Source organism: Dermacentor andersoni, chromosome 3 (genome assembly GCF_023375885.2).
Source record: "Dermacentor andersoni chromosome 3, qqDerAnde1_hic_scaffold, whole genome shotgun sequence".
NCBI classification, from domain to species: Eukaryota; Metazoa; Arthropoda; class Arachnida; order Ixodida; family Ixodidae; genus Dermacentor; species Dermacentor andersoni.
Window position 1 is genome coordinate 65,505,072 of NC_092816.1, and position 21,009 is coordinate 65,526,080.

The 21,009-nt window shown below is 44.9% G+C and overlaps 1 protein-coding gene across 1 annotated transcript; it reads right to left on the reverse strand.

The window, feature by feature from the left end:
- Positions 1-734: 734 nt before the first annotated feature.
- Positions 735-20,094, reverse strand: Gas41 (YEATS domain-containing protein 4 Gas41). Its single transcript, XM_050194211.2, has 8 exons — positions 19,990-20,094; positions 19,038-19,176; positions 13,016-13,135; positions 11,173-11,239; positions 7,991-8,085; positions 6,497-6,589; positions 2,774-2,861; positions 735-2,238 (listed from the first exon to the last, which is right to left on the reverse strand). Exons 2-8 carry the CDS (start codon positions 19,098-19,100, stop codon positions 2,042-2,044), a joined length of 723 nt encoding a protein of 240 aa, XP_050050168.1. The 5' UTR covers positions 19,101-19,176; positions 19,990-20,094; the 3' UTR covers positions 735-2,041.
- Between the last annotated feature and the right edge of the window lie 915 nt (positions 20,095-21,009).

Here is a 21,009-nt window from a genome sequence, read left to right on the forward strand (position 1 = left end):
GGGTGACACCAGGTGCTGGGGCATGACCCAGACCAGCATGCCAAGGCCTTGTTAAGTTGCTGGACAGAGCGTGGACGCCAATCTCCTTGCATTCCAAAGCCCGTCCGACTTTTCGCAACTCGTGCTGTCACATCATCTTTTCTCACGTGCACTCCACATAAACGCTGTGCTTCTCATCTCATTTGTCTTCCGAGAGATCAGTTCTGTTGTCTGCAATTGTAAATCCCCAACACCATCCTTTTTTACTTTCTCACTGTTTTGAGACAACATTCGGAGGCAACACACAAGAACAAGCAGGCTTTTTGGTCTGCCAGAATGTCTATGAATCTGCTAGCGCTCTGAATGGCTGCACTGGCCTGTAGTGGTAATTTTGCATGGTGGTGCATTTCATTAAAAGGCTGCAGATGCCGCCTTGCCGTTTCCGGAAGGAGAAATAAATGCACATTATATCACAGCACTGAAGCTGGAGTTCTTAAAACCAAAATTTTGAGGGTATTAGGGACGTCTGCTTTTTTTGGCATTGTAAATTCAGAAAAGCACTACAGGAATAAAAATGAATACACTTTGAGACATTTTTTATTGAGCATCAGACGATGTCACCTGATAACCTTGACAGACGGCATGCATCTCGAGCCGGCAAATGTAATATGAAGGTCCTCGACCTCTGAACTCTGAAAAAAATACTGGCAAGCCTCCAAGTGCCCTAAATAATTTATTGTAACAGCTTTTCTACAAACGAGTTTCAGTATTCTTTATTAAGAAGGTGTACATGTAATGATAATGATTACGAAAAAGGTGGTCATGCGGGAGCAGAATAGTGTGTGTTTTGGCACTCACACTGGCTAGCTCAGTCATTGAAATCAAAACATAGTCGGGACCCCCTCTGTGTGTTGTCCTTACCTCAACATACCCATCAGGCAAAAACAATGATGCCCATTGTGCCAAAAGCACTAAAATTTGCGATTTGCTGTTGAGTTCAAACAGTAAAGTCTTATGTCTCTTAAAAAGCAAATCACAGGTAGTTTAGTGTCAAGACTGCGGAAGTTTCTGAGGATTTTGCCTCGAGGCACAAGTCAAAAGCAACAAAACGATAAATGTGACAGGAAGTCACAGTTCCATATTTATTTCTGTAGCTCTGAAATGTCAGCAGATGAAAGCTTTACATGCAGGGTTGAGCCTCTCTCTTGCTGCTCACCAAGAATCGTGCATTCAAAAGATAGTTGCATGAGTCCACTCCAAAAACAGTTTCAATGGAGAGACTTCGCAGATATCAATTCTGACGAAAAGATTGCTTCAGCCCACATCTGACAACATACTGTGCTTTCAGAATAATCCGACCTGTCGTACCATCAGCATGCATCTGACAACATACTGCCATGCTCTGCATTACCTAACAACGTACTGTAGCTTCAGCATTACCTATGTAGCATAGCATTCACCTGACTATCGACAGTGAACTCTAGCTTCAGCACAGACCTTACCTGACAATTTATTGTAACTTTAGCATACATCTTACATCTGATGGCATACTGTACCTCATTCAGCTAGAGAAAAGCACTGGACTCCGGTGGCTACCTTGGATACCTGGTTAAGGCATCACCATAAATATGGGCAACTGTACCAGCAATATACCCACAACTGATTTAAACAAAGCCTAAGGTGCAGGGCTCACTTTCTCTGGAATAATGTTTGGCCAAATTAATTGCATATTCTTTATGAAGCAAGGTTACTGGCATCAAATGTACCCAACTGCAAAACTACAACCACATGAATGCCTGAAGCAAGACTTTTTCTTTTCATGGTGTAAAAGATGGTGAAAAAGATGGAAGCATTCAAGTGATGAAAGGAGGGTGCACAAATGCTTTTTTGCTTATGAACCTCTTGGAAGGGAGACTGTCACGTGAGCATGTGACAGTGTTGCAATGTTGACGGTCTCCATGCAATGCAACTTGTGTGGGTCCAGCCAACCAACACGCCCTGTCCACAGCATGCACTCGCACTCACAAGAAACAACATCAGACTCTTATATGACGAAGGCCTGTCAGGATGCAGCACCAGGGGCTGTTGTTCCACCAGGATCTACGTCAGCTTGTGACTCCAGCTTGCTGATCTCAGACTTGTACTTATCGATGGTCTCCCTAGCCACTTTGAGGCGTTCCTTCAGGTCTGCCACTTCAAGCCGAATCTTGTTCTTTGCCTGGAGGATGGCGTGCAGCGTCTTCTCCTTCTTCTCTTCGACTGAAACATGGCACAAGGATTTTTATGAAACAGTCTTGGAACCATGACACGCTATACAGAACTCAAATACAGAGCATCGGGAAAAGAGCTTTAAATATAAGAATATAGTTCAATTTCTAAAACAAAGATGAAAGGACAGATGGTAAAGAAGAAACGTTTATGCTTACATAATGCTAACATCGACTAAGTATATAAATCATTTACCATTTTTGAAAACAACCTGTTAGCAGTGGAACCACTGCATGCAAGGTTAAAAGCCATATGCAATTTAAACATGCTGTCTCTCACAGACTCTTGTCGGAAAATTTTAGCATGTACTGATGAGCCGACAAGGATTTCCTGCTTACATTCATTAACACAGCCGATTTATGCTGCGAGGTCATGCAATCTAGGCTCTGCTACACCACCAATACTATAAGCGCAACACCTTGGTTGGCTTTACCAATGACCAGGCGCCACCTGATTCCATAACACTTCCTGCACTCACCTTTCCCCTCACACCTGTCATCCCCAAGAAATAAAGGTGCGTACTCACAGTCAAATTCATGCTTGTATGGGCCCACTGTAAGTGGCCTCGTGCTTGTTAGCAACTGCTGCATCATCATTGTGGGCTCAGAAAATATCTGCAAGCCAAATAAATTTTCCTCAGTCATGCAGCAGGAAGAACTCTGAACGGAGGCTGGGCACTAAGGAAACGCTAAAGAAACATTACAAGCCACTGTGCTCAGGCAAGTTGCTCTTAAATGTTTCCTGGTCAATGCATCACAATCATCAGCATAATCATCGCCAGTATGTTTACTGTATTTCTGTCTGTCCCAAGCACACCCTTTCCATATCTCGATTCCAATTACGACTAAAGCAGTGAAAGCGTCCTACAGCATTGCTGGAGCTCCAAAGCTGTGTAATGGGACGAGGACAGTTCATATCATCCAGTTTTTTAGCACTATCACAAACTCTATCATATGGCCTTGAATTGATCAATTTCACAATGAGCTTCACTATGCCACCACCGATGCAACGCATGTCAGCCAATAGTAGTAGTAGTCTTTAGCAGTCTAAAGGGCAACTATTGTAAGATGCACATTATGTTTGAAGCTAAACATTTCGACAGAAATCCCTGTCTGGTTGGGAAATTGATTAGGACTTTCAGACTGACTCCAACCAAATAGGTGAATTTTATTAGCCCGACGTTTCGGAACCCAAGTGTTTGTACCATGACAAACCCGCTTACTCCTCAAGATCAAAAGTAGAGGAAGTACGAATGAAAAAGATAGTAAACAGGGGTGGGGTTCGGCAGACGTACCTCCAACTTCCCCATAATATTCACTAAGAAAATACACAATGGTAGTGTCCTTGGCATTCCCCTTTGTGTTGCTCTTTGTACTGCAGCGCGAAAGCACTGAGGAATATCGTCATCATGGCGCCAACAGGGCTGCTGCAAATGTGCTCCGAGTGTGGTGAAATCAGTGTCTCTTGGCCATAGTCACACAAGAACTTTGGAAAAGTGCATCCACCCCCACCCAAAAAAAGTTTCAGGGGTGTCTGCACAACGTCTACCAGCTACTTATCATAGAGGGCGAGCAGCTGTAATGCTGCAGACTGCAGTGCTGACACACTGCTCATTGTATCAACATTCACATGTTCTAGGCCTGCAACAACATCACATATCTGTACTACTATGATCAAGACACTGCAGGCAGAGTTTCTGAGGTCAATGCTTTACTGCACAAATTGTGCTGCAGTGACCATGGCTAGCACATTTTGCTGTTTTGCTTCTCTCCTATCAACTAGCTGCTGGTTAAGACAGCCCCATGCACTATGGTACAAACTATTATATGTACCCCACAAGCCATTGCTGCTTTTAGCACTTGTGTTTTTTACAGTGTCATGGTAGAGCTGGCAAAGGCACCAATTTCCGGAGCAGAAGGTCCCAACTTCAATATCAGTAGTGGTGCCTTTTTTTTTCATCTGTTTATATAGTTTACCGATTCTACGATGTTATGATGTGGCAATTTCTTGTTGCAGACACCTTATTGTGAACAGCACATGGCTGGACAGCTTTGACGCAGTGTGTGGCCATAAGTGGTCAAAAGGTTGTTTTCGCTCGACTCTGCACTGCTTGTGCCTCAAAGTTCTGGTAGTTTTTGTACTGTGTCGTGCTGCACTTATTTTCCTGGCTTGCAAAGCTTATAGTGAAGAGGCAACTACATGCACGTGATAGTCAAGGACAAGTGACATAATAGACAGACCCTGTCATACTGCAACGTCAAGAAAAAAAAAGTTGAAACAATCTTTTGTTGTTGTCTGTATCAATGCAATCGTATGCCCATACAAAAATCACAAATGTGCTGCAAGCTGAATGTTTCAGTCAGAGGGTAGTATATCTAGTTTAAATTTGCCATCATCACCATCGACTAATTTTGCTGCTCCAGGGCTGCGGTTGTTGCGCTGAGGCACAAGTTCCTGAGCGAACGCATGGGGCAAATAACTTGTGCTCAATAACATCAAGCCATTCAAACAGATTGCTCGCTTTTAAGTGGACTATACGCAAATTCATTGCATCCTTTTAATACAGTGTGTGGTGCTGTAGTATAGTAGACACCCGTTAATTCGACTCCAGTTAATTCAATCCCAACTCAATGCTCTCACCTATGCATGTCTATGGGCCCGAACTTATCTTAATCCAAGAATTGGCCTTAGCCGGATATTTCGAACTTGTCAAGTCAGCATGCACATACCTGACCTCTATTGTAACCCCATTAGCGACTCATTTAGTGACACTGTCTGTCTCAGTGGAGATTAGGAGACAGTGAATGCACTGAACACATGCCAATAAAAGATCTCCGGTTGAAAACTCCTTATTTTCGGCCTGCTGTAGGAAGATCTTCAATCAACAATCGTGGCTAACAATGTGTGATTAAGATATTTCCATCCAAACGCAATCTATTTCTTTTTCTAAGAAAATTCGACCAGAAACTGCCTGCGCGGAGCCAATCGGATAAGAAAGCAAAACCGCCTTTGCGGCGTTCGTATGCTTTACCGCATAACACATCTATATTGCGGCAAAGCTGACTTTAGAAAAGCGGCCGCTATTGTGTAACACATCTTTCTTGCCAAAAAAAAAAAAATCGGGTGCGCGTTACATTTATGCTTTGTGTGGACCATTTAATGTAATTTCTACATTATTTTTCTACCTTGAACGCATAGAAAGTGGGCGCGCGTTTGATTCGAGGGCATGTTAGACTCTGGCAAGTACTGCCAAGTGAATAGGTGGCGTTCTGCCATATTTCTATGCTTATTGTTTAATTCGAGCCGCCGGATAACTCGATCTATTTCATTCGTCCCGTTGGGGTATAATTAACGGAACTGTATCGCGTTCTCTCCCTCAATGAACACAACACTTCATGTGCATGCGATGACATGCTTTTCCCTTGTTCAATTAGTGTCACTGTCATGTTGCACGAGATAACTGAAAGCAGTCATTTCTCACTTGCACACTCCTCAGTTGACCAGACGTACCATATTGAATTATGTAAATAAGTCTCTCTTTCTTTTTTATTAGACGGACTGCACACTAACTTTACATATTTCACTTTGTTCAGAAATAAAATATAGAATCTTGAAAGGCCATTTTTCTCGAACAGTATGCATATTTGATTTGATTAGGGAATTTCACTATCGGAACTTGAAAGCGAGAAGTGATTGACATCAGTAATAAAGAGGCTATTCTTCAAGAACTTGCCAGTGGTGCTGTCTTGGAGATGTCTCAGAGGGCATCTTTGATAAAGCAATAGTCCAGGATCTGTGGCACATTAGACTAGGGGCTCTAGTGTCAATGAGGATGACCGGGAAATTAGTGGGCCACCAACTGCAGCACCAGTTGCCTCAACACCAAGTGCCTTAAACTTTATAGCCACACTCAAGCATCTTGTACGTGTGACGGTCTTGACCTACAGCCCCATCAACAACTTGAAAAAGTTGTATGGTACCATTATTGATTCCGCACGTAAAAACAGACCTCCATTGGCAGTTTCTGTGAGTAAATCCTGCGCGCCTCATTTTTGGAAACAAAGATTTATTTCCTGCACATAGTTCAGTTCTTCATTGCTAGTTTTGAGTGGAAGCCCAATTATATAACAAACTTCTCGTACAGCAAACATATTATGCACAGTGGAGGTTTTCATTGCATTTGGGCTTGACTGCAACACAATGTACACTGAGTGGATTAAGGCGCACACCTGCAATTTTTGCCACTCACCAGCTCATCGTATGATTCTGACACAAGTTGCTTCTTCCCAAGCATAATGTTGGTTTCACTCTGAAAGAGCTTCAAGATGTGGTAGACGGTCACCTAATTTATGTACAAGATGGGCAAAGTCATCAATGAAATTGGCAGGACAAAGCTACTATGAAATATGCACAACGAACACAATGAGAGGACTAGGACGGAACACACACTCAGATGCATACACTGCAATATCTCAATCCCCATACCAGAAAATTGCTTTCTGTTTTGCTGTCTTCCTTACCACATAAGTGTAAGTTCATCAATGTTAAACTGACAAATAACTAGTCCTAGTTATTGACTGCCATCATAAAGTCAAAAAGCTATCCATGATCTATGCAAGGCAGCAAATGGAAGTCTGGGCAGATTACCAAGGTTGTGAAAAGGTGTATATTTGGCAACTGCATAACAAGCACAAGTCCAATAAGTCTGCACCAGCACTCAGATGGTGTCAAATCAACTTGACACTGCACTTTATATACTCTAAGACCATTCAATTCAATCAAGTTTAGTTGCATCTCTGCACATATTCATGGTGCGCTGCACCTAGGCTCTCGATTGCCCGAGGTAGAGCGGTGCACCCTGCACCCCCGTACTCGAATGTATGTACGTGGTGCAAAGCAAGGTGCCGCGGTGGTGCAGTTCACCCTTTAACCTTGCAGTGAGGGGGTGCAGCCAGGCACAACACAACAGGCAACGCTTGCGCCTTATCGTTTGTGGTGCGATGCACCTTTTCTGAATTGAACAAACCTATTTTCTACCCTCGCACACCTTGACAGGAAGGTTTCTGGAATGCAAGAACACAGAGAAACTGAAATATTTCCTAGCTAATGTGTCTAGCTTAAACCAAGTGGTCAATTTCTCCCTTACTTCGATGTTTGCATGCTCTAGCTACGAAAAGGTGAGACATGTATATAAGCAGCTGGCTGCACTAGTGACAGCATGGCGAAGCATTAACTTTTGTCAACGGTGGCCATTCAAGAAAAAAGCAATACATTTTGCCACATTATGACAATTTTATGTACATATAGAAATGTGTAACCACCTTCTTCTGAAGCTATAGGAACTCCAATGACATGGAAATGGTTGAAACAAGACATTACTACTGAAGCAAGATCTGCATGGATGCGCCTTTGTATTCTAGCATGTTACATTTCATTCAAAAATTCACACTTCGTTTCACATTCTCAGGGTGAACTTGTACAACAAAAGTGTGACCTTAAGAAAGGAGACTTATCAAGCTATCAAAAGTTATGTGCTCGATTGTCAAAGGCAAATATGCCATACTTTCAAATGACCAATTGAATACTGCATGTTTCACAGTACACACAACCTGTATATTGCATGTTTCATAACATTTATGCATCTTCCGACAGCATAAACTTTATGCCAAGAAGCACAGCCAAGTTACACCTCTTGCAACACGCTGATATGTGCCCTAAATACTGCAGAAAGTTTTGTACTCACCGGTCTTTCTGTGGTATCCATGAAGTATATTTTTATGACAATTTCGAATTCACCCCAGCCAGTTTCTGTCACTTCATATGGCGGTTTCGTCACCACTGCAATGAAAAAAAAAAAGGTGAGGCTGAACACTGTCTTCTGAAACATCAATTCTATACACACTTTTGTGTGATTATAGTATGTACACACTATTTATGTATCAGTTGTCATTAGCCTCTGAAGGGACAACATCACTGTAAGAAAAGGCAAAGGCAAGAAAAGTGCACGCATAACTGGTGCGAAACATAGAAATGTGGTTTGCTTAGTGTGATACCGTACTATGTCTATACAGTTCCTTTACCTCTCTTTTTTGTCTTTTTTTTGCTTAGTTGCTGTAATCATACTAACAACTGAACAATTAAAAAATGTCACAGGCTTGAATGGCCCATGCAGCACAGTCACAGCGTAAGCTGGAGGAACAGATCCATAGGAAACTGTCATAAACTGCTCACATGGCAGCGAAGCTCCCAGGCCTCATTTTCTGCTGCATGCATATGAGGGTCTTCACTACGAAGCTGTCGTGCCCGATTTTCAGCAGCACACACGTGAGGTTGTTTATGAAGAAGCTGTCATGTCCGATTTTTGGCAGCACACACTAAAGGGCCATCACGATGATGTCTCTTTGTGTTGTTTTCACGGGAGCGAACTTAGCTATCCGCATGCCATCGACATCGAGTTACAGCTTGTGCTGTTCTCTGGACAGCAGTCTGCTGATCCCAACGATCCCTGGTTGCAGCTGCGTGCGCAGCTCTATGATTAGCCTCCTCAGCAGTGGTTCGTACCTCGCAAGGAGAGGCCAAAACGTGCACCAAAGAGTAAACCCAGGTATCGAGACTATGTGACGTACATGTCACATCCCTTGACACATGGCACAATACAATGCAACTGCTACATGGCATGCCACATGGTGCAATATTGTGACGGTGTAGAAGATCTCCACTGGTGTTTAATTAAATGCAACAGCCAGAGCTCCGAACCACAATATCCAAAAAAACTGGACCTCATCTTCCTCTGTTCTCACGCTGCCGGCACATGCCATACCCTAACATAAATCCCCGGGGGCAAGCGTGCCGTCCCGGTGCTGCCTGAGGTGTATGGTGCTAGTCCAAGCAGTAGGGCTTGAGCCCCAATATGTCCACAAGTTCTATAGCTCGGGCTGTAGAAACAGTGTGGGCAACCACAGGGGAGACCTCGTATGTCAAGTCGGTCACTTGGCACACCACGCGATAGGGTACAACGTAACAGGGCAGAAGCTTTTCACAGAGGAGGACCAGTGAGCCAGGATAAAAGTAGGCATCTCGTTGGTGCCGATCGTAAAGCGTTTTATGAACAGTCAGAGATGCTACAAGATGGTCATGGGCATTGCAGCAAGCAGTTTCGGTGCGGGCAATAGCATCCAGGTCGTAGGAGCAAGTCGCAGATGAATCTGTAGGAAGCAAGGAATCAAATGGCAAAAGTGCGTTGCGGCCATACAAAAGATAGAAAAGTGTCATGGCGCGAAGAGTTATAAGCGAAGGTGACAAAGGGCAATGCAAAGTCCCCATCCTGATGATCTTCCGACACATACATAGCAAGCATGTCAGTAAGTGTGTGGTGGAGGAACTCAGTCAATCCATTTGTTTGGAGATGGTAAGCTGTCGTGAACTCATGATGAGCGGAGGATTGTAGATCACCAATGACTTTGGCGAGAAAGCAATGGCCGCGATCCGTTAGGAGCTGACAAGGAGCACCGTGTTGTAGAATAACATTTCGAAATAGAAAATTGACGACAGTGGTGCCGCAGCTCATGGGGAAAGCTTGCATGATAGCAAAGTGAGTTGCATAATCCTTGGTGACCATAATCCATCGGTTGCCAAGTGCCGACACAGGGAAAGGTCCAAGTAGGTCTAAGCCAACACGGAAAAACGGCTCGCCAGGAATTTCGATTGGCTGGAGCATGCCAGCTGCACGCGAGGAAGGTCTCTTGCAGTGTTGACAGCTCTCGCAGGGTGCAACGTATCGTCGAATGAAAAGGTGAAGGGCACGTCAGAAGCGCCAACGGATGCAGTCATAAGTGCAAGCAATGCTTAAGTGGTGAGCAATGCTTAATCTGAGCTAACCAGGCGGCTAGCAGATGGCAGGGTGAAGTTAGCTCAGATGGTAGAGCGGCTGCCCCGGAAAGGCACTGGTCCCGGGTTCGAGTCCCGGACCAGGACGAATTTTTCTTCAACTACGAGGCTTTTCCTTTAGAGGAACCCATATGGGCTTCCTTTGTAGCAATTGCTACGAACGGGTGGATGTCTCATTTTCCCTTTAATAATTAATTCTCTCCACCTCGTGGGTTTCTGCAAAACTATTACGTCATACTTGGGGTCCTCAGCCAATAATAAAAAGTTCGGTAATTAAACGTAATTAATTAGTGAGTTACGGGGAAAACAAATATTGCCCGAGTTACTATAGGCCAGTGCGAATAGTATGCGTTTAGTTCAATTCACTTCCGACACGCCTTTCATTTTTAATATCTTGGCTCAAGTTACGTGGGGCAGCCTGTATATACACTTTTCTTTTTTTTCTGTTGTCTAGGCTACACTACTTATTTGACCTTCTTCGAGGTGGCTGATATGCTTGCCTGCAAGGACTCTCACTTGCCAACTCCATTAGTGCACGTTGCTAGGCCGTGGCAAACCTGACTCGGCAATGTATTGGCTGCCCTTACGCTGAAGTTTTAAGAGACCTGACAAACAGAAAAATGTCTAGCAAGCCACTCTTTCTATATTTCCAACCTTCCTGCCAATAACCTGAGCAAACAGTTTTCTGTTTCAAAAAAGTGGCAACCTGTAAGCAAGCTTTCCATTTCTTTTAAGCAGTGACATCACCATATGTGTTGACTAGAAAAATGAAAATGAAACTTACGCGATCTTGGATATTGCAATCTTACTAGCACTTTCCTGCTGAGCACTTTAGTTAGTGCTAACTAGAAGTAAGCACAATATATTCTTAAGCTGATAGCATAGGCATGCAAGTCATGCAACTAGCTACCACAAGGAATCTCCAATCAAGAACTGCATGGTTGTCCACTAGATAGCATCAATACTATATTTTCTCAGACTTCATTAGCCCAAGGTATTCCTTGAGCGCAGTATACAAAACTATGAAGGATCACTTACCCCTGTTCTGATTTGGATAGCTTTCATGGAGCTTGAAGTGTACCTTCTTTACATAAGTGGACATGTCCTGTGGGAACAAATACGTGCAACTTGCAAAATACATCAAATTTATGACTTTTTTTGTTGCAACACAAAACTAGCATAAGCCATTCGTTACCAGACACAGAAGAATCTTCTTGTAACCTTGATGATGGTCCCAATTACGCTCATTTGTGGGGCTTAACATACTAAGTGTGCACAGGGTGTTATATAAGGGACGCTGTCATCAGCGGCGCCAGATTAACCCTTTTCATGCTAACAATGGGTCTCACTATTCTAGGTGTTTCCTTCAAAACATGGGAGTCATGAGCCTCACTCGTACAGGGATTTCTTTTTGCTTACCGAGTGTCATAGACGAGTGGCAGTAATTTCCTCCTTTTAATGTGAATGCTACAGTATTATATTGCGCCAACTTCCCAGAAAACAAGTTTTTTGAGGGTGCAGTTGGCAGAAGTGAAGTGGAAGTCTGATTCCTACAGGTTTTAAAAATGGTAGCATAAAGTGAAGCAGCTGCAGCTACAACAGCCACCTTTCCCCTGCCGGAATCGTGTTGCTTTTGGATGTTTCTTCACCTATGTAAACAATTACACCTGCAAAGCTCTAGCGAGTTGTCTTTGGAGCTTCAACTTTATACTAACAATTGTGAAGAATATTCGTGTCTTTGGCGGCTCCTCTCGAATAGACACGGCTCGACAAAATCGCTTTGCCGCCGGCACCTCTATCATTTATTTATCACACCATGCCAGCTATAATGTATCACACGGAAAATAACAAAAGCACACTTGACTTCTGTTCCAAGAAATCTTGTGCTTCATATAGACTATTTCTGTGGCGTTGCCTGTCCACAACTCAAGAACATGAAAAAATAATCAACAGTAAAAGACCACAGAAAACAACGAATGAAGTGCTGATATAGCAATGGTGCATTTGTGAGAGCCGTTTAAAATGAATCAGTCATAACAAAATTCATAAAATTCTGGGGGCTTTCTCAAAAATAAAGAAAGAGAGAGAGTGAAAAAAAGAAGAAAATAAAGAAAGGTTGGCTTTCGAAAATAAAGAAAGGTTGGGTTAATTTCGAATTGCTTGGCTTCTTGCACCCAAAGCATGAAACAAAAGTGCTTTTGCATACGGAAATGCAGCCTCCGGAGATGGGAGCAAAACCTGCAACCTTGTGCTCAACCATGCAGCATCATAGCCACTGATGAGCCAATCATTATTCTCAATCAATGCATAGCAAGGGCCTCAACTTTGGCAGTCACCTTGATGCCATGAGGTATGGCCAGCTGCACACTCCCAACATCACATACTAAGTGACACTAAGTGATGCTTTAACGGATGTTCCACACCTGCTGCCATGGTTCTGAAGAGAACACTCCTAGGACTAATCTTGTATGCACACACAAATACACAAGAAAGTGGACAGGAGGATGGCTGCTGTGGTAGCTTAACAGGTAAAGCATTGTCCACACAATGCAGGAAGCAGCAGGTTCGGTTCCTGCCTGCAGCAAGCTGTCTTTCTGCCCACTTTTGTTGACTTTCTCATTATGATTTCTATATTTTCGATTAGAAACAGACATAATTTTTGCTATGCTTCCTCTGTCTTCATTGTCTGTTTTCTTCAACTTCCGTTTGTAACCAACAAAATTAAGCATTTCGAGCCCTGATTTTTTTTTCTGCAAACAGGTAATGTGGCTCACTGAGACATACATCCATGTGTCTAGGCACAGTGCAGAACCAACCACATTATTTTAACATTTACATAAGCAACTCTCATTTGTCTATATAAATGATGATGGTGCCTTACCTCATTCTTGTATGGCTTCAGGTAAACAGTCCATTGATGTGTGTGGCCATCTTCCTCTCTCTTCTTCCCAAAGTAACGGGCAACATTACCATACACAATGGGCTTGACGATCGTCAATCCCTGAGAATTAAAGAAGAACATAAAGCAAATTAAACAAATTAAAAGGCACACAGGTAACCTAAGCAAGTCATCCACAACCTGCAACCAAATCTCTATAAACTGCACCAAATGACTGGTCTTGTTTCAACATTACTTGGCCATACTATATCAATGTATCAAGTTCTGTGACTGCACTTAAGAGCACAGGAGCCACCAACAAAAGCACTTGTTTAATACCAAAAGATAAAGCTTGATACCAATGTCAATAATCATTGCCCAGCGACTTCTTTTTCTGTCTCTGCGTACTGATATTGCAACATCGAACAGCACGTTCCGGCATGACGCTTTCAGCCAAAAGACAATCATCTCGCATTCTATCTTTTTTAATTCCCTTTCTCTAGAGTGGATCTCACACGCCAGTCAGTTCGTCCTTTTCAAAGCACACTACTTGACCCACTACATTCATCACCCCCCACTCCTTCAGAGTCTGCAGTTTGAGGCGAAGAGAAGTCAATGTCGAAACCACGAAATATAGAAAACAAAAATTAAATTATGGGGTTTTACATGCCAAAACCACTTTCTGATTATGAGGCACGCCGTAGTGGAGGACTCCGGAAATTTCGACCATCTGGGGTTCTTTAACATACACTTAAATCTAAGAACACGGGTGTTTTCGCATTTCGCCCCCATCGAAAAGCGGCCACCGTGGCTGGGATTCGATCCCGCGACCTCGTGCTCAGTAGCCCAACACCATAGCCACTGAATAACCAACTCGAGTGAGGGAATATAGAGTTTCAGTTGGCTAGCGAGGGTGGAGGAAAACATGGTTCCATCTTTTGGCGCCAAGTTCGGTGTAAATAAGGACTGGAATGATATAGTGGGTCTTCTCTAGCGCTTTCTAGTGGGTCGTCCTCTTCAGCGCTTTTGCTCATGAATGCCACTCATGATAAGAGTCCATGCCTGCGCTAACAGTCGGTCCCAAACGCTGGTGACTAATAAACGCCTTTATCTCGGGAATAGCCGCCAGACGGAAGGTAACAGGACCTAGAGTCTTTACTACGTGAAATGGGCTGGCGAACAGGGGCAAAAACTTCTGGCAACGTTGTGGTGCACACTGGACGTGTTGAACCAGTACTAGATCTCCTGGTTGAAATGAAGGGGAGTTGCTTTGCTGGGAAGATGAACGCAGTTGTGCCTGTTGGCGCGCTATGGCCAGCCGAGCTCTGAAGCGAGTCTTTCAAAGAAGTTTGGAGGCGCTGGTGCCAGGAGGATGGTGGTTCGGTGTTGTGTCACAACCAAAGAAACTTTCTTTCGGAAGCCTCTGTTGGTCCCCGAGTGGGCCTAGCCAGGTGACGTTGAGTTTGCTCGCGTCTATTGCGGACCAAATAAAGTTGTTTCACTCACTCAAAAGCCTCGGTGTCCTTCCATAAATGAGCTTGAATGGTGATTCCCATGTGATCTCTTGCTAAGACATATTTAGTGCAAACACTGTGGCGTTGACGTATTCATCCCAATCGTTATGAGTTGGACTCACATATCATGACAAAATGTTCTTTACGGTGTGGTTTGTTCCCTCCACCAGTCCGTTTGTTTGCGGATGCTGAGGGGTAGCTGTGGCATGACGAATTCCATGTTCATTTAATAGGTTTTCAAATGCGCGTGACATGAAAGCCGTTCCGCGGTTGGTGATGAGCAAGTGTGGCGTGCTGTGGCGAAAAACTACACACTCGTTAAGGAAAGTTAGGACGTGCTGTGCCGAAGATTTGGGGACGGATTTGACTTCGGTCCACTTTGTGAGGTAGTCGGTGGCCACGATTAGGAACTTGTTGCCGCGCAACGTACGTGGAAACGGTCCTAAGTGATTGAGTCCCACAATGTGAAAGAGAGTTTCACGAGGAGCAATTGGCTGCACGGGGACCGGTGACAGATTTTGTATGGTTTCTTGTGCTTGACAGACTGCACGACAAAACGTAGCGGGAGACATCAGTGTGCATGCCTGGCCACTAAAATCTTTCCTCGATGCGTGCCAGTGCCTTGTAGAGCCTAAGGTGACTGGCAGTTGGAGCGTCACGACACATAAATAGCACCGACTATCGCATGGCCACTGGCATGACGGGTAGGTAAGACTCATTTTGATGATGCTAGTGGCAAAGCAAGCCATCTTGAGTGACATATAAGACTAGAAGGCTTTCATAACGACGCTTGGGGGCGCATACCTCACTGGACAGTCGTCGGACGATGTCAACAATTTCTGCGTATTGTAGCTGTGCTGTGTGTAAATCAAGGACTGCCAGGGCTGGTGAGGGGTCGCTTAGTGCCACTGGGTTATGAGAGAGGTAGTCGGCGCTTTGGTGTCGAGTGCCACTGCGATGGACTATGACAAAGTTATAATCTTGCAACTTGAGAGCCCATCTGGTGAACTTAGCGTTGTCGTCTTTTTTTGTTCGCAACCTGTAAAGGGCGACATTGCCGGTAACCACAGTGAACCTTTTACCATAGACTGCATGGGCAACTGGAACAGGCAAAATTTTTGAACCGCCCGAACTACTGCCAAGCACTCAAGTTCAGAGGCCTGGTACCAGCTCTCCGGTTCACTGAGTCAGCAGCTAGCATAAGCTACTGCCTCATTTGGCTCTAGTTTTACAGAAAGAAGATCCAGCGGGGTGAAAAAAATGGGCCTCATGCAGGCGGTTAAGGGCATCATCATGACGAGGCAGCAGATATATGTCTGGTTTTGTCACGCTGTTCAGGCGTTGGTAGCCAACACAGAGGAGGGTCGTGCCCTCCTTCTTCACAAGAACTACGGGGGACGACCATGGACTAAATAAGCAGCATAAACACCCTGCTGAAGCATATCGTCCACATGACTGGCCATTTCGGTGGGTTTGGAGGCAGACACTCAACGTAGGTGGCGCCGTACAGGAACTTGAGAGCCGGTATTAATCCTGTGCTGCAGAACAGAAGTGTGACAGAGTCCATTCACTGATATGGCCATACAGTCACGGTATTTTCATAGCAGCACTTCAATATTGAACTTCTGCAACAGAGTTAAGCCGGCACTGAAGTTGAATTCGTCCCAGTCTAAGAATGAAGCAATTGGCAATGAATGTGCAGCAGGCTGCACTAGTGCTACGACAGACAGTTCTTCTAGGAAGGTACAGGGTCCGAGAATGGTGTCTTGAGGCAGGCGCATGTCACTGTCCAATATATTCAACACAAGTACAGCAAAGGTGCTGCCATAATAGCAAAGCAGGGCACATGGCAGTGCAAATTCTCCTCTAGGTTTGGAAAAGACGGCGCTTTTCATGAGAATGTCTGCCTTGGACATCGATGCTGCACCGCGGTGCACACACCCAGACACCAGATGCAAAAGGTATCGTATTTGTGGTTGCGCTAGTCACAGATGGCAAAAATTGCGAGAATTCTCATGCTTCAGGCTGTGACGCCCCACTTCGTTTAGTGCACAAGGCTTGCAAGCTTGACACACAGCCTTGTTCTTAAAATGCTGAATTGCAAAGAAAATTTCATCGCTAAGGTTTTGAATGTGTGGTACTTGTTAGCCAGCACAGCCCGCACCATGCTGAAAGCCCTGGAAATAAACTGATACACTTGCACGCACAGCAACCAACAGTGACCTTTATTGGAGGCTTTGGGGACGGCAGAAGACGGTGTTGAAGAGGAAGAGGAGGGCTCAATGGTGCAATAAACTTTGCTAAATACAGACTGACCCCAATCGTGGCACACCAATCACATCCTAAAATCAGTGGCACACACAGGTTTTGGATGACAAGGAAGCACTGTTGAGCTGTTTTCCTGACTGTACACACACTTAGCCAGATTTCGCTGAGGCTTCGTAGAGCGGTCCCATCAGTCAGGATGAGGTGGGGTTAGTCGACTCGAACAGGCTTCAATGAAACTCTCCCAGGCAAAATATTCAGTGTCAGGAAGCTGAAGGCTGCTCCTGTATCCACATGTGCTTAGAACTGTGAAGGCGGATCCCCAAGCTTCACTGGCATAGTTGACATCTCTGTGAAGGGGTCAAGTGAAGGAGAGGGGTTTCAGACATTATGTGGGATACTGCTCTCGGCGGCCCACACTGTAGTTTCCCGAGGGAAATTATGGAGCGGTAGCCAAGTTCGTCGAAGGCCCGAATGTTCGTGGGCAGTTACAAGCAAAATGTCCGATGTCGCCACATTAGTAGCACCTGAGAACTGGCGAAACCTGATGGAGCTGTCCAGCGGGAGCAGTATGTCGGGCCACTGATGCTGGTTCCGTGAAGGCTTGTCTGTATGCGCGGTCAGCTGATCGCTAGCGCTCTACTGTCTCCACCTCAAGGGCAATGGCAAAAGCTGATGAAACATCTGTCGGGTGAGCAAGATGGACAAATCGCTGCATGTGGCTGTCACCTATGGCACCAACAAAGGTGTTAGCAGTAATAAGGTCCATGGTGGTGGTAGGGCAACCTGACAGGGCCTTCGCAAAAGGCTGTCAACGCAAGCGGTGAGCCCTTGAAAGTCACGTTGACCTTGTCGGACATGTGTCAGCTGTGTGAGGTAGAGCTGATGAAGATGGTGGTTGCCAAATGTGGTTTCGAGTGTCGAAACCAAAGTTTCATAGTTGAAGTGGGTGACTGACGAGACATATTCGAGGTATTCTGCCACAGTACCGCTCACTTGTGCCACCAGTACCTGAGCCTTGTCTCCAATTGAATGGTAACATCCAGGCATTGATAGCAGCAACCAACTTGAATTGCACATGAAATGCTGCCCGCAATGACTCACTAGTGCTTGAGTCAGCGGCAATGACTCACTAGTGCTTGAGTGTCGAGGTGGAGTGGGCGCATGCTCAACAGAAGGCAGGTCATGAGGTAGGTCGTGAGGCATGTGTGGCGTGTGTGTCGATGCCAGAGCTGCGATAGGTTCTGCTATGGATTCCACTGTTGCAGGGATGGGAGGCTCCAGAACTGTCGGCGATCTGTCACCTTTTACATCATTTGTCTGTAAGCCGTCCACTGTTGCTGTTATCATGGTAGCCTTGCTTCATGTGAACGTGGCTCACTGCTGCCACCAAAATGTAGCGTCGAACAAGCACGTTCTGGCACGACACTCTCAGCCGAACGACACACTCATCTGATGTCCTATCCTTTTTTGATCGCTTTCTCTAGAATAGATCTCACGTGCATAAGTTGATCCTTTTCAAAGCGCGCCACTTGACCCGCAACCATATACAGAAACTTAGTGCTCTCTAGGGCACTGACTGGAAAATGGAAAAGGATGTTGGTAACACTCACGCTGGTTGTAATACTGACAAGCTCAAATCCATCCCAAAAAAGTCATCTTGTTCATTTATCAGCTAATGAACACAACATTTCCCATAGGCTTGCCATTTGTAACTTGGATGCTTGAATCATATCTGTACGCGTGAGTGCATTATTACACTACATATATGGATCACCCCTGATTGATGCAACCATCAAGCTGATTGATGACTTTGTCTGAGAAATGCGATACACTGGCCTCTTAAGATGTCAAGCTGTTAAAATTTAATTAAGATAGAATTGAGGAACAACCTTGACAGTACACTGCACAGCTTATAACACTTGAAGCATTCGCTAATGACCTATCTAGCCATATTTCTGATTATGTATTTGTGTATTTTTGAAGGTCAGCGTTATTCCTGTACTTGTTTGTTCGTTCTGTACCTGTATATGTTTCGTCTCGTAAATCACAGAAAAATATGCAAAGAAAGAAAAGGTACTTAGCGATAAAATCTAGAATGCAATAGTGTGATACAATCAACATATTGGGGAGTGCAAACCGAGCAAACAACCGAACAAGTCCAGATGCCCCACATTGTCCAACGATGATCTGCAGGCGGGGCATACACTGATCCAGACAAAATATGAACATGGCGTGTCGCGCACCTTCACTCTTCCCCCTGGCTCTTGAACTATTTCTGGAACTATGCCTGGCATGGTGACGGCCATCACACAGTACCCGACCGTCGAGAAGAAAGAGTTGCTCGTGCCAACCAGTCACAGAGCAGTGTCCCGGGAGTCATACCTGCACAGAAACAGACGCAACATACAGAAAGTTGTAGTGCCATCCTCAGCGTTAGAATGACACAGACGCGGTGTTCTCAGCTCGCAAAAAAAAAAAAAAAAAAAAAAGAAAGAAACCCTCATGAGTAGTTGCAGTGATGCAAGCTAAACAAGGAAACGGTGTTATCTAACACAGTCCACCTACTGATTGAATTAAGATTACACGTTTACCATTGTCGATCCCAGATCTCCTACTGGGCAAAACGTTCCTAAGGACATAAATGTCGAATGTATTAGTTGATAGCAGACGGCGACGGAAAACTATGATGAGAATTGATGAATTGAGCCCAGATGCGAGAGCACAGCTCGTTGCTGCTTCAAGTGACTGTTGTGCTGTTTGGGATACAGCGAAATGCCCCTTTATCAAACATCAGCTGAATGAATTTAGCTGAATGAGTAATTTTTCAAGGCAGTAGACGTTCAGGTTTAGCTTTCTACTACACCACTATGAAACACCAGTGCTGCTGACATTCATACTGATGTCCTCACATATATGTACAGTGTGCTGTGAGAAAAATTAAACACGGTTCTTGCAATGCAAGCGATATCGTCGGGTATCGAACTGAACCAGAGCGAGTGTTTACATGAAGGGCACCGCGCCACAACATTTAAGCAACGTCAAACGCTTGTTGCAAACCATGCAGCATTAGAAGAAGACCTCAAAACACTAATGTACTTTGTTCTTAGTGTACATTTATACTCTCTAGTGCAACTAAATTAACGCTGAAGCTTGCTATTAATGCGTACTATCATGGAACAAAAAGAAGCAACTTACGAGCGGGACCACACAATAATCCGTGTTCGGCGCCATTTTGCTCAAGGTTACCAGTTGGGTATTGTCGATCGTCGCTAGTTTTGGCAAATATTATACATGACCCAAAACGAAACAAGATGTTCGTTAAAAGCACAAAAATGGTGAGATTTACACGGGAGCACCAGAGTGCTTTGATATTTTTTTGCGGATTCTGGTAGTACTCGCAGTCTGTTCGTATTAAGCGCTTAATCGCGGTGTTCGTGCAGCGTTTGCCAATGCATCAGCAGCAAGGCGCAACTCGCGCCTTGGAGATAATGCGCAGTGGCGTAGTACCCGCGGGTGTAGCTCTTCAATGACGTTGACGTGGTGGGCGGTTATGCTAAGTCATGCAACCTCATCTGAGTGCCCCAAAAGTCGGAGCTGCTCCTGTTCTCACCGCGAAAGAAGCCCACATCCGACTCGCCCACTATCAACATACAACTGGAGGGACAGACCATCGTTCCATCTCAAAGCGTAAAGACACCAGTCGGATCGCATCAACGCAATATTAAACAAGCTTACGAATACAACAGCCCAAGTTAGGCGCATGATCCAGCGAATAAAAACCAAGACAAGAGGTATGGGGGAAGGGGACACGCTTCGGGTTGTCCAAGCCTTCGTCGTGTCTCGAATAACTCACGCCATTCCAGACGCACTACTTACTCAAAGTGACGGAATTCAAGATCAGCGCAATGATCAGAAATGCATATAAGCAGGCGATGGGCCTGCCGATCAGTATACTTCCACGGAACGCCTACTACGACTAGGAGTGCACAATTAACACGGCTGAGGAGCTGATGGAGGCACATTTATTCAGCCAGCGAACATAAGGTTGGCGGTCACGGAAGAGGGGAGGTCCATCCTTTTGCACCCGCTCAGCCATCCGCTGCCTCAGACTGTGAGCTTACCCCATGCCATCCAGAGCAACATTGCCGTACCTCCCTATACCTCGCAACATGTACCCAGTGCACCACGCAAAGCTGGGGGAGGTCCGGGCCCGGG